Source organism: Euwallacea fornicatus, chromosome 13 (genome assembly GCF_040115645.1).
Source record: "Euwallacea fornicatus isolate EFF26 chromosome 13, ASM4011564v1, whole genome shotgun sequence".
Lineage (NCBI taxonomy): Eukaryota > Metazoa > Arthropoda > Insecta > Coleoptera > Curculionidae > Euwallacea > Euwallacea fornicatus.
Window position 1 is genome coordinate 2,893,556 of NC_089553.1, and position 19,488 is coordinate 2,913,043.

Below are 19,488 nucleotides of genomic sequence, written 5' to 3' on the forward strand. Positions count from 1 at the left end.
ACTCAGGCGAGTCGCTAAACAAAATCGTAAAAGAATCGAAAAATGTATTCAAATAGGCGGAGGAGAGAAAGTTGAGAAGGGTCACATTTGAAAGTTAATTATTTACATTATCAAAATTATTGTTGTAACTTTTGAATTAATTATAACTTATGGAATTGCCAATGTGTCGAGTAATTACTTTCCATGACACTTTTATTATTATTATTAATTTTTTATTATTAAGTTAAAAAATTGACCTGTAATAACTTCGAGTAAGAATCAAAACGATGGAAAAATAAAAAAAGCCAATTTTGTCATGAAATGCGGTACATGAGATTAAAATAATATTCTAAACAACTTTTTCCAACAATTTTTTTCGATATCTATAACTCGAAGCAAAATGGCGAGAATTCGTCCCGTTTGTGAATTTGCAGGAGGCACAGTTTGCACTTCAGATATCACTTGGGTATCTTAAAAAATTCGACTCATCAAGCCATACACACTGTGCCAAAATTCAAATCGGCACCCCTTCAAGTGACGAAAACATGGGGATGTCTTCATCTTAAATGCGACACACTGTGTATCATTGCAAATTGCTGGTTTTAACGTCGGCTTAAATCTGAAATTTTAACTGAGCTAGAACGTACCGGGCTCAATTTTAAAGGGATCGGTTCTAGAATATGTGTTCTTATATTCTATAATTTTTCCTATATCTCTCTGTAAAAATTGTGGGTATTCGACGTCTTAAACGGGGGTTAGTAGTAGAAGACTTTGGCTTTTTCATCCACTCAAAAGTTTATTTTTTAAAATAGAATACCACACATATGTACTTTTGAACATCATCCACCGTGGAGGTTTTCACAGTCTGATAAACTGACACTATAACGCACATTTGTTTTGCTGTTTTAGAACTGTATTATTTTTAATTTCCCTTAAATTTTCAAAAGTTATTTTTAGTTTTTTTTTCATTGCAAAATAATTTTTATTTTTTGGAATTTTGTCAAATTTTCACCTTTTTTCACTTTTTCCTTTTGCAATTATCAAAATTGGAGTCAGTTTATGAATATTTCCAAATGTAGCAAGGAATGCGTATCGCTCTATCTCTAAAATCAAGGAGAACTACAGGTCCACAAAATGTGAAAAACCTCATGCATGTATTCAAATTTGAAATATTAAAAAATGTGTATGAATTTATTAAACATGGAACCGTGTACCATCGGGTTCAGATATCAACTTTCTGTGTACACTGTTGTGACAAAAGATAGCACTCTATGGACAACGAATTTACCGCCTTTGGGGAGAGAATAATCTTGTACCAATGACGTAATAATATTTTTTGAGGGGTATAAGTTGGCTGCAGATTAAATTGAAAACAGCGAAATATTTGCTTTTCTTCATTTACTTTAAAGTTGCCTGTTTGTTTTTAATTCCTAGCGATGTGCCTTTGTACCTATCTCCATCTACATCCAACTCAAAAAACGTATTTCTCTCATCGAATCAAGCGTTCCTCTTACCGTTTAGGAGATCCCTCTGCTCGAAGTTTTGATCTTATTGGGCATGCGCAATACGCCAAATCCAACATGATTCTTGATTTAGTTAACAGATAATTAGGGAAGTTTTTATAGAGCGAGCACGCATGGGAACGACACACAATGTGGATTTCCATCTACACAAAAAATACCACTGGGCAGAATAAAAATGCTTTAATATTTATGTACATTCTTTGTACAGCTCGCACATTTTACAAAATAAGCTTGTCTAATACTTATAAATTTACACATTCAGAAATGATTATGTACAATATGCACAACTTCGTATTAAGTATATGCAGCTTTAACAATAAAATAAATACATCCAATATATTTAATGTATCCTTGCAGGTACTTATTAATGTTACATTTCGAACGACCTGTGTCGCAAGTGTCTCAGATTTACTCAAAGAGGTAACTTGAAAATAGAGGGGCTAACCTTAGAGTTGCATAGCGGCTAACATCAAGTCACGTTGTATTATACAATAAACACACGTATGTACGAACAACATTGCAATAATAAAAATACAATCACAGACAAGAGAATATAAAAGAGAGTGGCAAGTCTGGTGCTTATGGTCACCCAATCACTCCACGCGCATGCTCGAAGCTCGAGTCCGACAAGAATTGATCACAGACGCTTTTTCGATTTTTCTCGGTACTAAAACTTACTACCGGCAACCGCACCCTGTCACAACCATTTCCCTGTAGTTCTTCAAGACCACCTTATTGTCCACGTCTAAGTAGAGCATGGAGATGGAGTTGAGTTGCGTGGGAACGCAGCAGGCTTTCGGAACGGTCATTGGGGACATGGAGTTCATTAGCGTCTGGACTATGGCGTGATTCGTCGTGTTTAAGTGGTCAGCCAGAGGGAATCTACATTCACCATGGCAATAATAAGCGTCGTATCCTGGCGGGGCTACAATCCAGTCCTTCCATCCTACATCGGAGAAGTCCACGTACATTTTGTGACGCATACACTCAGAGTGTTCGTCTTTCCTCCTCCCTTTCCTCGCCGCCCGCTTGCGCCTCCTTATCCTCCTTACGACATCTTTAATGTTTGATTCTCCATTCCGCTTATCGTCGCTGTACGTATACAAAAGCGGTTGGAAGTTTGTCCAAGTCTGATCGTCTTCGTCGGCATTTCGTCTAATCCGGATATTGTGCGTTCTTCCAGGGCGATCCAGAATGCTCACGATCACTCCGTGATTGTTCTTGGGGTCTTTTCTCCACCGATGCACCGCCTCGCTTAAGTCCAACTTCACCGTAGTGTTTTTGTAAGGGTGTATCACTTTACTGTCGATAACCCGCTTGAAAGGGTCGTGCACGCCTTTGTGACCAGGCTTCAAAATGTCCTCTACCACAATTCGCTGGAAATCCTTCCTGGAGGTCTTCCGTGGAGGCACTTCTGTCCTTTTGAAGATCAGTTCGGCGTGCTGGAAGACTTCTTCGTCCGGGAGATTGGGCTCGAATTTGAAGCGAATCCTGTGCGGCGCTTGGAATTTTCGATCAATGGGGCTTTCTGGAAATAAAGAGATCATTGAGTCGCTAATTGAAGAATGAACGATTGAAAAAGCAAAAGTAAAAAACAGCTGTTTTTAAAGTTAAGCGATTTCGACGTATTTTCTCTTGCCGAACCGCGTACGGGTAAAGTTGCAGCGGCGCAGTTAGAGCAGGAGAGACGTAGAGGAAAACAAAACGCGATCGATCAATGGGAAAATATAAAATTTTGGAATTCGATACAGACGATTGAAACAAGAAATATCTGTACGCGAATGGGGGGGCACTTATTGAGTAATAATGCAATAATGTTCTGTAAGGAGCAATGGAATTAGTTTATTCTGCAATTAATGTTACTAGTGAGATTAGAAAATTAGCACATTTCTTAGAAAATTTGACATTTGCTAAATTTTAAATCTCTCTCGTTACGTCTCAAATTAATTTAATTAGCACTGTCTATTGTTGATACAGGAGAAGACCATTCATTGAATTCCATACGAACGATAATCAAATAATACACAAACGAGTTGCAATAGCGCCAATGCTATTTTAAAATGAGTGGTAGAACAGTTTACAATAACTGCAGAATATCCAGTTTTAAGTGTAAACGAACACTCACTGAGACAGAAAAGTTATCGCCATTTTGAGCTTGTATACAGGATTTTTCAAAAGAATTGGACTACCCACATAAGTATCAAATTAATAGGCGGAGTGTTTCTTAACAGAGCCTATTTGAAAATCGAACTTGTAGTAACGTTGTTACGAAGTATTTAGATCACATGCCAACCCAATTTTTTTTGTGAATTATTAACGCATTTTCAGCTCTGATTTCACCAAAATAACCGAAACGCTTGATCAAATGTGTAAATACGTCGGGTGTTGGACGATTCGGCAACGCCGCAAGTTCAATTTTTAAATGGATCGGAATTCCTTAGATACGAAAATTTCGATCTTTCCGGATCTTTTGTCCAAACCCTGTATACGGAGTACTTTTGCAAAATGCGCCCTCTGAGAAGCATGCTTGAAACGCGAGTTACGTCAACGTTAACATGCATACGTCAGAATACGGATAACGCATGCGACAATACGGGGTTTGATTTCTCCTTGGTGCAGAAGACTTAAAGCGGGTAGGTACATATGCATATAAATGGTTCGTCTTCGAGAAATAGGAGACGTTAAAGTTCTAAAACGCAGATCCCAAATCAATCAAACTGATGATTTTGAGAATAATGCTGTGCCTCCATTCACCGATTTAATCGTACAGCGACAGCAACGTATCAACTTCAATAACACAAATTGGCTACATAATGGTGGCCTCTGAAAAAATTCCTCCACGTCATTACGGTTCAGCTGGTAGCAGTGTAAACAAAGATATACCAACAGGGTGTGGTTGGCTGGTTGATTATAAACACCTGATACCAGTGCGGTAGGCACCAATTTTAATTCCAACACTCTATTCTCGATTGTTGGGGGAGACCGTGATTTGGCAACTCAGCCATGTTGTGAAAGGTCACAGGTCCCAAAAAGGTAAAAATTATGTTATTTCAACCGAATGAACGTCAAACGGGCATTTCCCACCAATGAAATTGAGTTGCATCGATCATTTTTACCCCAGGACGAAATTTGACATAAGACAGTTGCGCTGTTCGTAAGAGCTAGATTCTTTTCAACCATCAGCGCCACTGCCCGACTGAAAGGTGCCGAAAATTTCAACCAGCGTGAAAGTAGGGCGTGTTTACACGTGCCCCATCAGTAATACGTATTGCAAAACAGATTCGATTTTAATTTAAGCTAAGGGTGGATTTACACTACTCCTTACCGATATGCACAAAACTCCTGACGGTGTTTGCACTGGTCAAATAGGCCGCCTTTTTAGGGATGTTTGAAGTGGCAAACTTCATCCCGTTTTGCAACTCGTAGAGCCTCCTGATTTCTTCGGGGATCACCAATTTACTCCGGTCCATCTGGAATAATAAAGTCAATTAAATGTAAGAGGAGGGCCGCATAGAACCGAGAACGGTTATTGAATCAATTAATACCTTTTGAGGTCGTTTTTTATGGCCGAAAAGGGTGAAGAGGGTGGATTCGACTTTTTCAATGACCTCTGGAGGGTAAGTGTGGATGACGCCGGATGTTAAGAAGCAACACTCCAAAATAGCCAGCCAGGCCAGCCAGCAGCCTCTGAGATTCATTATCGAACGATCTGGAAATGAAACGGATTAACTTAGAAATGTTCGAAAACTAATAAATAGAACCAATAAAAATTGATAATCCCGAAGAATGCCGTATTTGCATCAAATCTGAATACCAAACGAGAGCGTTCATTATACAAGGTGCTGCTCGCTTAGCGACTAGAATGAAGAAAAGATACACCGGGCGAACCGGTCTTTCTTCGCTTAGCTGTATATTTCAATTTCAACATTATTATGTTTGTATCTTGCGTTGTAGATGCTACGTCATACAAGCTTATTTATAATTATGGCCTTTCAGCGTTGGAAACGTCCGAGCCGATTTCTTCCTACAAATTTCACCAAATCTCTGAATATTTAGTGAAAGTTTTAAATGGCAACGTCGCGTTTGGCATTTGTTGATTTGAATCCAATGAAGTGACGTTTTGAGGCGACGTTGCCACTTACACTTTTTAAACAATTAAGGAAAGTCCATCAGGAATCTTTTGATAAATTTCCTGTTCCCAGTCTGGTGCCTCAGTCAAAGCAGACGAGAAGCCGGCCCGAAATAAAACTTATTGTTTGTATAAAATGATTGGTTAACTTAAAAAGTCGTTCTGCATGCAGTTAACAGTGCTGCTCAAACATCTTGGAAAAATAAACAGCGACCGTTTAAGTTTGACCAGATGTTAAAATCGTCAAACTGCCGTGACCTCGATAAAAATTATTCAGACCATGGTGAGTTTTCTGGTTAGTTTTCACGATGGATGTGTACTGAGCATGCTTTTTGTGAGGTTGATTTTTTTACCGTCACGTTATCGGGAGGCCACGACGATAGCTCTCTAACTTGGCTGGCTTTACCAGACAGTATGGCTGCGTAGAAGAAGGTAGAAACGGACAGAAGAGTTCGAGAAAACAATAAAACGATTTACTGACAGAATGACTATTACAGAGTTGTTTAACGAAAATGACAACGTGGCATTTGTATGCGACCAAGATGGCCGCCTTAGAAATCCTTAAAACAAAGCTGTCATTCGCGTCAAAGCAAAGGTTTAAGCGACGTTGTCACCTTGTTTTTAGTTCTTTGAATCTGGCCGGGATGTTAAAGCGGGTTTTTTTTTAAATATAAGATTTCTCCATATACGGGAAATGAAAAGAAAATTAAGAGGAACAATACATTGATTATCTGGGAGAATCATCAACTGCGAGTTATGTCATCGGAAACAAATCAATAATAACAAAGTATCGTTTGGTGTTTACCTAAGATCAAGATGGCCGCCTCACAATTTTTTTATACAAAGCTGTCATTCACGTCATTGCCTGTTCTTTGCCACTTTGAATTTTTTAGATTTCAGAAGATGTTAAGTAGTTTCTGATTTAAAGCGGGTGATGCGATAATCCAGTTTTAAAGAGGAAACCATTGAAAGAAACCATCGTCTTATAGAGACTTTAATAACTTCTGATCAATTACGTTCCGTCGAATGACGTTTTAGCGAGTCTTTGTGCAAAATTATCGAGTTTCTTTTTTTAACTGGAAATCGTAAAATTCCTCGAGCTGAGGCACAAAAACGGGTTGATGACACCGTTTTGTAATTCCAGACAAGGACGACTGCTAATTTTTTCGGTAATAAAATGTTAATGGCCCGTTCGCGTCTTACATTTTTTCGGACGTTAAAATGCCTTTAGCGATTTATTTTCCGTCTAAAAAAAGAATCTCATTTTGACCTCAATATCAAGCGTTTAAAGCAAATATTTAAATAATTAATTAATATCGCCTGATGGCGATATTTGAACAGCACTCGTCACCTTCGACAAAGGTGTTTTCTTTCTTGCACGCCTCTGTATCGGTACGTTTCCATAACATTATTTTATTAAAGAATTTCCACTCCCGTATGTATCCAATAATAAGCGTTAACCCAACCAACCGACGACGACCAAGAGAGATTTCTTGTAACTGAACCCGACGCATTCGAGTTGTATAAGCGTGCGACCTTGCCCGCATATAATTTTAGAATTTACAGTAATGGCTCGTTACTTTTAATGACCAGAAATGGCTTTCCGAACGTTAAATTTTACTACATATTTCTTTATACTTCTTCAAATGGATCGCGTTTCATTAATGCAGTTTATATTCATCTCCGATTGCCGGGAACTTAAACTCTATACTTAATGCACTATAAAATAAAACGATCGTCAGGAAGCTATTAATAAGAGACAAGTGAAGGCTGACAGTTGACAGACAGCCATTATGCATTACCGTGGAAAGAACCAAAAGACGTTGTAAGGAGCGCTCTGTCAAAATCTATAGTTCTGCTTTTTTCGATTTAGACAATCTTCAGTTTTAACAGGAAGTCCTAGGTAACTTTGGAAATTGTTTTTAATAGCTGCTCAAGATGGACGGGAGACCCTTTCAAGGAAGTTTAATAATATGACTCCCAGAAGTCAGGACATTTGTAACAAATATGGAACAAAAGCAATAAATTTGATATTGCGTTCAAAGGCCAATCTATTATGATAAACATATAAATAATATTGTTTCATAGAAAGAAGGCGATTAGCATTTTCCTATGTACGAGTAATCGGTCGATATCTATGCGCGATGACCGATTATAAAAAAATTTAATTATTATTCCGATCCATAAATAAACATAAAAATTTGATCGCGAGCGTTGCATACATTAATGACCTTTTTTATTGCCTCCGCCGCAGTGGTCGAAAGACACAATCGAGAAGACTTAGATCTGGAAGCGGGCGGGCCAAAGCGCACCACGCGTACCGCGACCACCCCAGACTGCACGGCACCGCAACACACACGTTATTCTATAAACGGAGATATCGAGTTGCCTTAAATGGCGAGACGCGCTCAATTGTTTTCCGAGGCATTTCGAACAAATGCGCGTTGCCATAATTGCACTAATTGTCGCTCGATGTTCGTTTGTTTTGACGCGGTTTTGACAAACAAGGAGTTTTCCCGAAATAGACGTGGTTACCGCAGGTTGTTGGCATTATGGGTTTTCTTTTCTTTCTCGATCGGTTCCAGCCGACAGGTGTCGTGATCTCGAGGGAACGGTAGTTGACGGTAATATCTGGCGAATCTACAGGGCGAATCAAAGCAGAGCGAAACTGACGTCTGTATCTGAGAGGCACAGTTTGTATGACAAACCTACACCGGAATTAATCTTCACAGCCAGGCAAATTGAAAAAAAAAATCATAATATACTATTATGCTATGCTATTATGCTCGTGAGATACTACATGAAAAGTAACATTTTAGCGTTTCAAACATGGCAAAAATCGTTTTTTTTTTTTTAATATTCGAGACATGGCCTCAAGGCGGGTGAAATTACTCGAAAATCCATGGAGATAGCTACAGGAAAGTCAATTGAGGAATTGTTCCTTGTGACTTCTAGCTTCGCAACATTCAACAATTCACCAGGTGTTTCTGGAAAAAATCGAGTTTCTACAGGATTGAAAAATAGTCATGATAAAGGTAGTTAACAGGATAAAACGTTGCACTGACGCGGATCTATAAGAGTAAGTGGGCGTCAATGCTAAGTGAATTCTTGGATCGCCGGTTACAATGCCCGGCTACGCGTCCGCCACTGTTGACGGTGCTCAATACGCTGTCATCATTGGCGTATCTCGATATTTTAGGACTCAATTGTTTACTGTTTTTTGTTTATTATTTCTGCTGCTTGATTTCGCGATATTTTCGTCATAGGTTTGACTATAGATACTTAAATGAAGAAATATAGATAATTTTTAAAGCACTTATCATCATTCACGTCATCACAGCGTTTTAGTCCAGTAATTTTCAACATTATGTCAACCACTTAAATTTTCTGTTCGTTGGTTCTTAGTTGAAAATGGTGTTCTATATGCGCTTCTTTATGCTGCGATAAAATTCATATTTTTCAAATTACAGACGATCCTTATAGTGCTTAATGTGCACCAAGTTTTTAGAGTATTACGATGATCTCACGCTCAGCAATTTTGAAAACAACTTTGTTTTTCAGTTCTGCACCTTTCGTTTTAATGTTTCTCAATGAAAAATTCCACCCAGCACGCCTCTGCTTTTACTGCACCTAAATGTCAATTACTCAAAATATAAAAAAATACTTAGTATACGATAAATCAGTGGTGTATCACAGTCTTTCACGATCTACCAATTTTCGTTATTTTTAATTGCTTTTGTTTTAACCCATATTAACGTGTCAATTTCTAGGAAAATCAGTAGTGCATTTGACTTCAATAAAATTTCAACAAATTCTTGAAAATTAGAGAGATAAACAACATCTTTTGGACCATTTTGAATTCCATGTGGATGCGCACGCGATTTTTTCAAATCTATTTACAAAAGTAAAAAATATCATACTGTCATGATGCAAGCAAAGGCATATTTGGTTCCTCGGAACGTGTACCTATTTTCCAAATTTACTATCGTTTCGTAATAACTGAAAAGAAATTAAAGTGCGCCCCTGTGTTTCACAGTTATAAAGTTTACGAAGAAATAACTGATATTAGGGACATGTTCAAAAGGTTTTGACAAAAAAGAAGAGAGAAAATATTGGATCCCCAAATGTCTCGTTAAAAAACGCGTAAGTACTTCAGGTACGTCATTGTTTTTCAAAGGCTATGGAAGGTTATAGAGATAAAAAATTCTATAGATTTGTCGATTTTATGGCGGTATTAATATCAGGATTATATAATGTTGCCAAATAAGAATTTATGGGCTGGCAACATCCGTGACAATCAGTGGCGTAGTGCGTTTTACATAGGTTTAAAGAATTTTGAATGAATAACGACGATTTCTTTTAATTCGTTCTAAAACGCCTCTTGTTTTTTCCAAACCGATTCAATTACAAGATTTCAATACTTTCAAATGTCAATGGCGTACTCTTTTACGTTTTTTAGAGCCTCCAGAAATTTTCACAGCTTCGAGTGATACGACTTTTTACTTAGATGGAATTACCCGTTTGAACTATTTTCTTTGGCCCTGTCAAGATCATTGATGGAGCAAAGAGTGGGCCCTCGGGCATAGCACCGACTTGAGGATGTTACAAGTCAATAATATTCGATCGTGCACTTAGTGCTCCATGGAAACAAGTGTTTTAACAAAGTGAGGAAAATTCTAAGAAACGACCTCATTAAGTGACTCTCATCAATAATTTTATGAGGTAATAGCATAAAATCACACGTACGCATATAAGACTATAATGGATGTGCTAAGATTCGGCTCGAGGCCGACTTTCTTGATAAGGTTTAATAACAATTAGGATATTACAGAGTTCGTTGTGAAAGCGGACTTTCCGGGAAAATTCTAAAAATATTCGGTGTACGTGATGTTTGGTCGATCGCAGAAATTTGATTGGCAAACATATAATAGGAAATAGCGATAAAATTCACCTCTCCATCTAACCCACGTTCCCAAGAAAACCGGCATTCAAACCATTCTCTTTGGTTCCAATTTCGACCCTACTTAAACCAAGATACCAATAAAGTTTTATTGACAACATCAAGGTAGTTCCTTCGCGAACTTTATCACTAGGTGCGGGTGTCATTATGGGAACCTTAAAGGCGAATATTTCCTACAGAGGTTGTACCTTTTAACAACACCCTCTCGTCCCTTTATTTGAAAGTTGGATGAGTTATTGCATTATAATAATGTGGGCAATCTTGGAAATATTTATATAGAATAAATACGAAAAATAATGAATTGATTGCACTCACCAACAAATCGACGAACGAAGAGTGGTACCACCGGACGTTAATCCAAAATGTTGCACACTGCACATACACACAAATGGATAAAAACAAAATCCAAAAATATCCCACGGCACTGATCGGGCTGACTTGTCCGGTACTATCCCAGCAGTGGACTGAAACTTTTGAAGATCGTCGTAGACGATCTGACCACCCTCTACCTGGTATCTCTTCAGGTGTTCGTCCAATCGGACGGTACCCGCTTTGACACGTGCGAAGTCCACTCGACGTTATAAGTTCACTATTGTGTTTTATTGTTGCGCTTTTTTACTGTGCACTGCTTCAGATATGCAGTCGAGATTCCGCTTTATATGCAGTACTAATTGGGTGGGTACAGGCCCCTGGAGGGTACCACCCACACCGGTTCAACTAAGGCCTTTATTGGGCCGCGGTTTTGTTTTTTTTCGTCAAGTTTTACCCCTCTCCCGATGCCCGTCAAAGATGGTTCCGATGTTAGACAATGAGCCACTTAGTCTGGTACTGCAGGTACCTCTTTCCCTTTTAATTAGCCGCGCTCATTCGTCACGGCTCATTTGCATCGGCTTTTGACTTTTGGCTCTGGCCAATTCGCTCTTATTTAACTACCGGGAAATTTGTTTAGGTCGTTATTTAACCCGGCGATAAATAATTTCATTGTTGCACTTGTTAGCCGACACAATATTTCCAGTGGCGGACATATAATGATCGGGAAATTCCTTGCTATATTTTCCTGTTGTTTTGGCGCTGGCTCTGAGGTAAGTCGCGAAAAAGAAAGGGGAGAGCAAAGTGCAATTTTAGCAGAAGGCTCGACAGTCGCAATGAAAAATCAGTTTCACGCTGAAAGAGTAAAGATTTCCCAGGAAAACAGTTGTCGTTGTCGCTCAAATTTTGCAAAATTCGTAAGGTTACACGCATCCATGAAATTTTGACCTCAGTCGTCTTCGACATAAATTGCGTGCGCTACTGATAGTCGCGAATATTAGCACGTTACAAATCCTCAATTTAACAACACTGCTGTGTAAAAAAATCTGAATCATGGCAGAAACGGGATGAGAAATTAATGAAATCGACTATCTTCACGTAAAACTCCGCTTTTTTTGCCAAATTTGAAAAATTCATTGTCAGGATGCTACTGATTTTCAGAAATATCGTAGTATCATAGCTTCGGGACTTGCAGATAGACTGAAAAAATATCAGAGACGTACCAAAAGGGATGGAAGGGGTAAAAAACAGCGATCAGAAAAAAATTCAAAATTTATGGAAACTATAGGAAAATGGAATATTGAAAGATCATAATTTCTAGCTTTGTAAGTTGATACGAAAACGATCAGGGACGCACATACGCCAACAATGTACTGCGTATTGTGCACAGCGACCAATGTCGAGCACATAGTCGGGCAGTTCGGTATTCGTGTGATAGTAACATACGAATTTGCTTCACTTAACCCATCATCACGTACTAAATCGTGTATTGAAGAAAAGCGAAAACGAACTTCATTCTTCAGTCGAGGTTTTTCTATAATTTTTCGTTAGTGCCGAAAATTTTGAATGTTCATATGTTGTTTAAACCGTCTAATTTCACCAGAAGGATAATTTCCGTAGGAATGATGCAAGGACACACTATCGGTTCCAGTTTTGTTGTAGTGTTTTTTTTTTTTTTTTTTTAGATAAAGTTGGCCAACAAGTTGTTCTATTGGCCCTTAGTGTTGTAGACGCGGTAGTGGCATTATTCTAATAAAGCAGCGTGGGTGTATGGAAATTACTCCAGTAAACAACTATAACAAAATAAGACGTAAAATCGATTAATTTGCATTGAAAGTTATTTTTAGTTCACGTTTTGAATACCTTCGTTGCTAAATAAGATATCTACTACCCGTATAAAATATGTCTGCATCAGATTCCTCCAAACCACATAAACTTTAAACATAAACCACAGCTGCATATAAATATAGTTCAATACGTTGTTGTCGATTTGTTTATATGACGAATACGTTTACGGATTAATCATAAAGATTTGAGCAGAGGTTCTCGGATGATGGATGCAACTGTGATATGCATCCGTCATTCGATGATAGGAATAATCAAAAACAGAATATGAATCATCAATAAACCGAATGCGCTTTTTTAATTATTTGTTCAACGTATGGTCGAACGGTGGGTCCGTTGGACAAGAACTGAAAATGTTCGGGGTGGAGTGCGTTTTTCTCTGGAACACCTTGTATACGAAATCGAATAATTATTTAATTCGTTTCAGTTTTTGTGACATTGCACGGCATCAAAGTGACAAATTCAACTGCTTGTCGTGTCATCACATCATTGGATGACAGAAAGCTGGAGATGACGTCTTAAGCTCCTGTCAGTATATTGGTTGTGCGATACCATATTAAAGAATGGCGCCGGTTTCGCACATTTGGAAATAAGGAAACAGCACGCTCGTGACTTTTTGCTTTAAACTCATTTAAGGAACAATGATCAAATTTGAGCATGCTGTTACAAAAAAACTTTGAAAAAATGTACAAAGTGAATCGTTATTTCACAATTCGAAATCGTTGATCGGAGGTGCGTTTGTGGGTTTTATTACGAAAATACTACAATTTAGCCTGAGTAATATATGAGTGTCAAACTTATGTAACATGTGACGGAGTGGGGCTGCAAGCATGAGACGGCAACTTCAAGCGTTCTTTTCATACATCTTTGGCGGGAGAATTTTTGCTCCAACCCCAATAATTCAGAAATCCCTTGATTTGGATTTATTTTGATTTATGCTGGGGCCCATATAACTCCCTCTGCCGCTTGCAGTACGATTCGCCCTGAACATGCCCAAGGTCTAGCAGCTCATTGTATCGATTCGCAGAACGAATTTTTAATTAGGGTAATTTGGCTAAAGTAGCCCCAGTACAATGGAGCCTGCCTGTCTAGGCCTCCACATTTCCCAGAAAAGTTTTGACACTTTCAAGTGCCCCAAGTATCATTTTGTGCAGGTGTTTCGCCTTTTTCTGTCCTGTCAGTTTCGGTGCATCCTCAATAACTAAGTTCAAATTCGTTTCAACCCGATATTTGCTTTTCCCATGGCCGATGCAGAAGAGTGAGTTATTAATGCCCCCGAATGCGTAAATAATAACGTAACCAGATACTCGCGCAGGTCCCTCTGATTATTTATTAACCTATAATCCGTTCGGGACGATAAACAGATAGGCCATTGTGGGTTTTTCACTGCATCTGTCCGACGAACAATGGGGCACATATAAAGTAACGATCCCATACAGGCCACCCACCGGGGGGGCCCTCCGTCTGTCCGAATTCACACACACGAGGCCACACGTGACTTTGGGGCACACCTGTGGCATTGCGTGGTTGCCATTGCGATTCATCAGCGAATAACCCTTTGGATGATATACGTATATAGAATGTATAGAATTGAAGTTATCTTCTATTCTTTTCTATTGAGCTTCAGTTCGGTTTCCTAAAATGGACGTTTTCGGAAGAGCATATTAATGTTCTCTCTAAGCAAATGTATGTGTAGTAATTTGTCGATTCTTGACAAAAGGGTGAGTGCATTTTTTAAATGAAAAATCTCTTCTTTATTTCGACTTAATTTTAAAGATGTAAGAATGTGCATTTTTCTTAAAATTACTTAGAGAGCCATTACAGCAATCATCGGCGAATTACGTCCATTTTTAAGTTCCGGAAATCCTCTAAATGTACTTCTTCCATTTGATTTTTTGCTGTTGTTGGTTTTACTGGAAAATTGAGTCATTATTTCATTGCCTTTGCGTGCATTCGACCCTTTCTCACAATCGGCGGTTCAAAGGGTAAGCAGTGTCGATATAAGAGCTGGAGTTAAGTTCCTCGATGAAGCTTTCTCGTTAACTCAACGTTCATCACAAAGTAAACATCACAATAATTATTACAACCTTAACTAAATAAGTAAACGAGGAAGTTGTTAATGAAAAAATTCTATCGGCCAATAGCGGTTGTGCATTAAAAGCTAAACATTTACCATTTCAATTTGCGAAAAATCATATCGATAAACAATCATGCAAGCACGTTTCCTCGAAAACAAGTCGCTAATATCTATTTGCAGATGGTACTTGTAAATAAACTCGGACGAAATTGAGATTAAAGTTCAATTTAGGTTTAGCTCAAAACCGAAAACGGCCCGATTCAGGTTCCCAAGAGATTCGTGTAATCTCTCGGCAATATGTAACCTTTCTGATTAAGATTTATTTATCAAGGGAATTGGTTTGGACATAATTAATACATACCGAACCAGGTTAATTAGAATTTTGAATTTCCGACCAGTTTGACCACATAGCCATGTAATTTTCTGATTATATACCTACTAATAGCAAATAAGCAATTTTTTCGTCTATAACGTAGGTTTATTGTCGCTGCAGTCGTCTTCCACAGCGGCGACCTTCCATTTGGTACTGCTGCTGGTAAAAGGAAGCGTATACTGCCATAGAAAGTGCAACAACACAAGCCGATTAAATAATACGTAATTTCAATGAAAAGTATTTCGCCTGGCACCTTCGAATACCATGCAGGACTTGAAAATATTCAGGTGACCCACCAGCGGCGTACCACCGAAAATCTCTCACAATTTCACCGCTTTTACCAGAATACGTAACAATAATCAATAATGTATAATAATTAAATATTATAGGAACGCCTCTGGTGTAGGTCCTTCTCCGTAGCAGCAGCAGCAGCAATAGCAATGTAACCAGTTTGGTTGGTCATCTCTGTCCTGTATTTTAGTGTATAGTGTAATATTATTGCAAGTGCGACTGATGCACTTATTTATTTAAGTGTAGTGTGTTCAGCCATCACCCTGTATCACGCGGTGAATAATGGCAATAATTATTTGGCCACTGCAATAGAATAAATGAGGCTGTTACATGGTACTTTCATTTACGTCAGCAGGTCGGGTAAACAGGTGCGCGATAGAGGCCGAAAAATCGCCCGGTCATGTGACATGTTGTTTACGTATAATTTGCATGGGGGAAGTCCCAAGGGTACCACCAACAATGAAAAACTCGAATAATAGTTACAAAAAATTATTCGAAAAATGGCCGTCTAGTGCTATGACGCGTAATTTCGAGGCCCATCATTTCAAAATGGCGCCCGTCTTTAATGTCAAATGTCGTTCCGATATTGACAGTTTTGGTTCAACGTTTAAAGATGAGGTTTAGGGGAAAGGAATTGAAAACCTTCAGTTAAAAAATTTGGGCGTCTCCTGCTGTGAACCGTTGTTTTTCAACTTTACTAGACTCCACCATGAATATCAAAAGACTCGGCAAAAAATACAGTCTGCTAACAATGTCTTCGCCATCTGGGTCTGTAAACGGCTTAAGAGAGAATGACAGCTAGAGAACAGACGGACAGACACTTATTAAATCCGAATTCAATGTAATTGCTTCATTAATACGAATTTATGTGTGGCAGTAGTAATTTAGCGTATATAGAAAGCTTATCAAACAGCGAATTTCCTCTTAGACGTTGCGGCATCTTGTGAAAATCCGTTGCCGAAAACTAATTATTCTGCCCAATTATCAAAAGTCAACACGAAATGTTGCAAAAGCCCGAACTCAAGCCGGTTTCTGTTTATTATTTGAAGTTGAGGCGCACATGTCAGGACCTAATTTACTCGAACGTAACATACTTTATTCGTGGAAATCCGAATAAGTAATAACAAACATATCCTGAAGTTTACGATGCAATTTTCGCAATGGCTTTTCACGATTTTCTCCTAAAGGTGCCCGAAAAGTGAAGTGATGTGGAAAGACCTTGTATTAAGACTTTGGTGGAGCAACGAAAAAGTTCGCCATTTTGTATTGGAGAATTATTTCACACTCCCAGTGTCTTTATTCTATTATTTTCGGGGATTCGATATGTGTTCTTTTAGTCCGTCCATTGTGTATAAGAGCAGAACAACAGGTGATCTGTGAATAAGGGATCAATGAAAAACGAAGTGATGAAATTTTAACTGGATGTCGAAATCAGAACGCACAGGCGTCGCTCAAAATAATAGAGAATTCATGTCCACGATGTGGAAGCATTCAGTACAGAAGTAGGTTGTTGGAAAATTTGATGTATTTTTGGACACCACTGGACGTCATAATTTGATATATACAAACACTGACCATTGTGACTAAATATAAGTAAAAAAGTAAGTTAAAATAATTAACCCAAGTTCTAAGGAATTTTGGGAAAATCTGTCTTCAAACCCAACTAAAACTTTCAATTTTCTATTCGAAGAATATCAAACATTTCGACTGTTGGAGTTTTAATCGGCTACCAAAATTCTACTACATTGTTTTTACATTTACGTTATTAATACGAAATAGAAAAAATAAACTTGTCTTAAGACATCACACTTATAACATTTTCTCTATGTACAATGTATAATATCAATGGTATTTGAATTTTTGCAAAAATAGTGTCGTATATGGTTTCTCGAAATTTTCGTAAATTTGCAAAATTTAGATATTTTTCAACTTTTGAAAATTTTGAATTCGCCACCAATTTTTTTTTTAAGGACTATCAAAACTCGAAATTATATTTATATTTAAACATTTTTGAAAACTAGTGGTCGCGATTACATAGCTTTTCTAACGAAACTTTCTCTCTCTCTCTCTCTTTCTCTCCCCCTCCCCCTCCCTCTCCCTCCCTCCCTCCCCTCCCTCCCTCCCTCCCCTCCCCCTCTCTACCTACCGCCCTCCCTCTCTCTCCCTCTCTCTCCCTCCCTCCCTCTTTCTCTATCTCTCTATCTCACTCTCCGTTTCCCTTTCTCCCTCTTTCCCTCTCTCTTTTTCCCTCTCTCTCTTTCCATCTCTCTCTTTCCATCTCTCTCTTTCCCTCTCTCTCTTTCCATCTCTCTTTTTCCCTCTCTCCCTTTCTCTTTCCCTGCCTCACTCATTAGAAGTTCAACAAACGTAGTTTTTCCAAATTATAGAGAACCGGGACTAACTACCGTTAGAGTCGGTTTAAGGGAGCGTTTTTTGATATAATTACCCGAGTGCACGTCCGCCAATGAGTAGTTAGCATTAGAGTGTCTGAAATATGAATGGCATAAACTGACTGAGCTTTATGTTGCGCTGATTGAACTTTTGGACACTGTACGAAGTTATTCAAATGCAAGTAATGAGGGGATTTAATTTAGCAGTGATTGGTTCTCTCCTGAGAAGTCCGAGATTAATGCTATCTATAAAGTGCAAACCACGTCTCGATTTGCGACAACAAAACAATGAAGAGTCATGACCAGAAAAATTGTAAAACCCCTTCTCAGAAAAGGCCTTTCGCACAAGTTTTATGTTGTATGGCGGCGGACATTTTTCTAATTAAAGTATTTTTTATTTTCAATTTGCTCTTTACCTTTGGAAGTAGACGGTCCGAAAGGTTGAATGCTTGAAGTCAAAACGTTCGTCTGGCAGTCGCGGCAGACTACATGTCGACATGAAATCCTTGATCGGCAATCGCAACTTGACTCGTTGTGGTTTCCTCTACGAGCGATTTCTTCTGCTACCACTGTGGGAGCACTGCTGAGGCCGACATTTTCGCCAGACTCGAGTCCAACGGACTTCCAGAAACACTGAAATTCCTTTGGAGAACGCCTCGACACTCGGAAATTAGGAAATTGCCGCCCACGCCGGATTAGTGTTATTACATTTAGTCACCGTTTTCACGGGATATTTTAATTCCCTAAACGAGCCAGGCCGCGAACGATACACTGTAGACTTGTCGTCGACTCGTTTTTCGTACCTCGGTAGACGTGAAGGCGATTTCAGTGCCACAACAACACACAACAACAATTTTTTCTCTCCTTCAAACATTTACACACCACATGACCACATTCTATACACACTCTCGCACGGACAACGGCGACGATATATCTATGGTATGTTCAACGAGCGTTCTCTTTACCAACTGATGGTATTCTTGAAGGTAAAACTTAAAGTCGAACAGGTGAGACACGAGAATACCTGTTTTTGCTTTTTCATAATCGGTGAATATTTGCATACGACGCTGATGCTGGCGGTGACCATTTCTGGTCAACTATATTGGTTTTGTTCAATGTTCGATTATTATAGCGTTTTGCGGTTTCTTCTTGTTACGTTTTCTTCGTCTAACTCTAGATACATATCTATGAAAAATCGATGACATAAAGGATAAACATATTTTATGACGTCAGTATTGTCATAAATATGCCGTCACCTCATCCTCTTTTTTAATAGCGAGTCCTCGGACAAGCCCATCATTTGGTAGCACCATTTCAAAGTGGAGGTGACGTCATATCAGTTACTTCGACGACGTCACAAAATATATTGGTTGGTATAGAAAAGGGCATTACAACACGGTGTCTTTCGGTTTCGCTTTCTGGGTTTTGCTATTTTTCTTTGTTTATTTTTTCTTTTGTGGTGTTTGTACGCGGATAGTTGCGCTTTCTTATCAGCGTTGTCGCTGTTGTTACCAGTTGTGCAATCCGGGTTCGGACGTCACTGGGGATTTTGAACTCCCTTCCCACCCCCGTTAATTGTCGGGCATGAAACGTGACTCCTTATGGAAAATTA

General features: G+C 38.7%; 2 protein-coding genes across 3 annotated transcripts in view; one reads left to right on the forward strand and one right to left on the reverse strand.

Annotated features, from left to right (window-relative positions):
• Positions 1-19,488, forward strand: part of LOC136343025 (protein YIPF6) — a 48,647-nt gene that overhangs the window by 5,233 nt on the left and 23,926 nt on the right. The gene's annotated exons all lie outside the window — the stretch shown is intronic.
• LOC136343012 (protein decapentaplegic-like) lies at positions 1,668-18,852 on the reverse strand. Of its 2 annotated transcripts, none has more exons than XM_066289368.1 (4): positions 18,293-18,852; positions 5,048-5,211; positions 4,828-4,972; positions 1,668-3,030 (listed from the first exon to the last, which is right to left on the reverse strand). In XM_066289368.1, the coding sequence occupies exons 2-4, from the start codon at positions 5,198-5,200 to the stop codon at positions 2,180-2,182; spliced, it is 1,149 nt and encodes a 382-aa protein (XP_066145465.1). In that variant the 5' UTR covers positions 5,201-5,211; positions 18,293-18,852; the 3' UTR covers positions 1,668-2,179. The 2 variants fall into 2 exon arrangements, with proteins under 2 accessions (XP_066145465.1, XP_066145466.1); XM_066289369.1 differs by lacking the exon at positions 18,293-18,852 and adding an exon at positions 10,907-11,224.

Coding starts and splice junctions, on each gene's coding strand:
- LOC136343012 (XM_066289368.1), bottom strand. CDS start 5,200: ATGAATCTCAGAGGCTGCTGGCTGGCCTGGCTGGCTATTTTGGAGTGT. Junction 4,973..5,047: donor ATAAAAAACGACCTCAAAAG/GTATTAATTGAT, acceptor TTATTATTCCAG/ATGGACCGGAGTAAATTGGT. Junction 3,031..4,827: donor CAGGAGTTTTGTGCATATCG/GTAAGGAGTAGT, acceptor CTTTATTTCCAG/AAAGCCCCATTGATCGAAAA.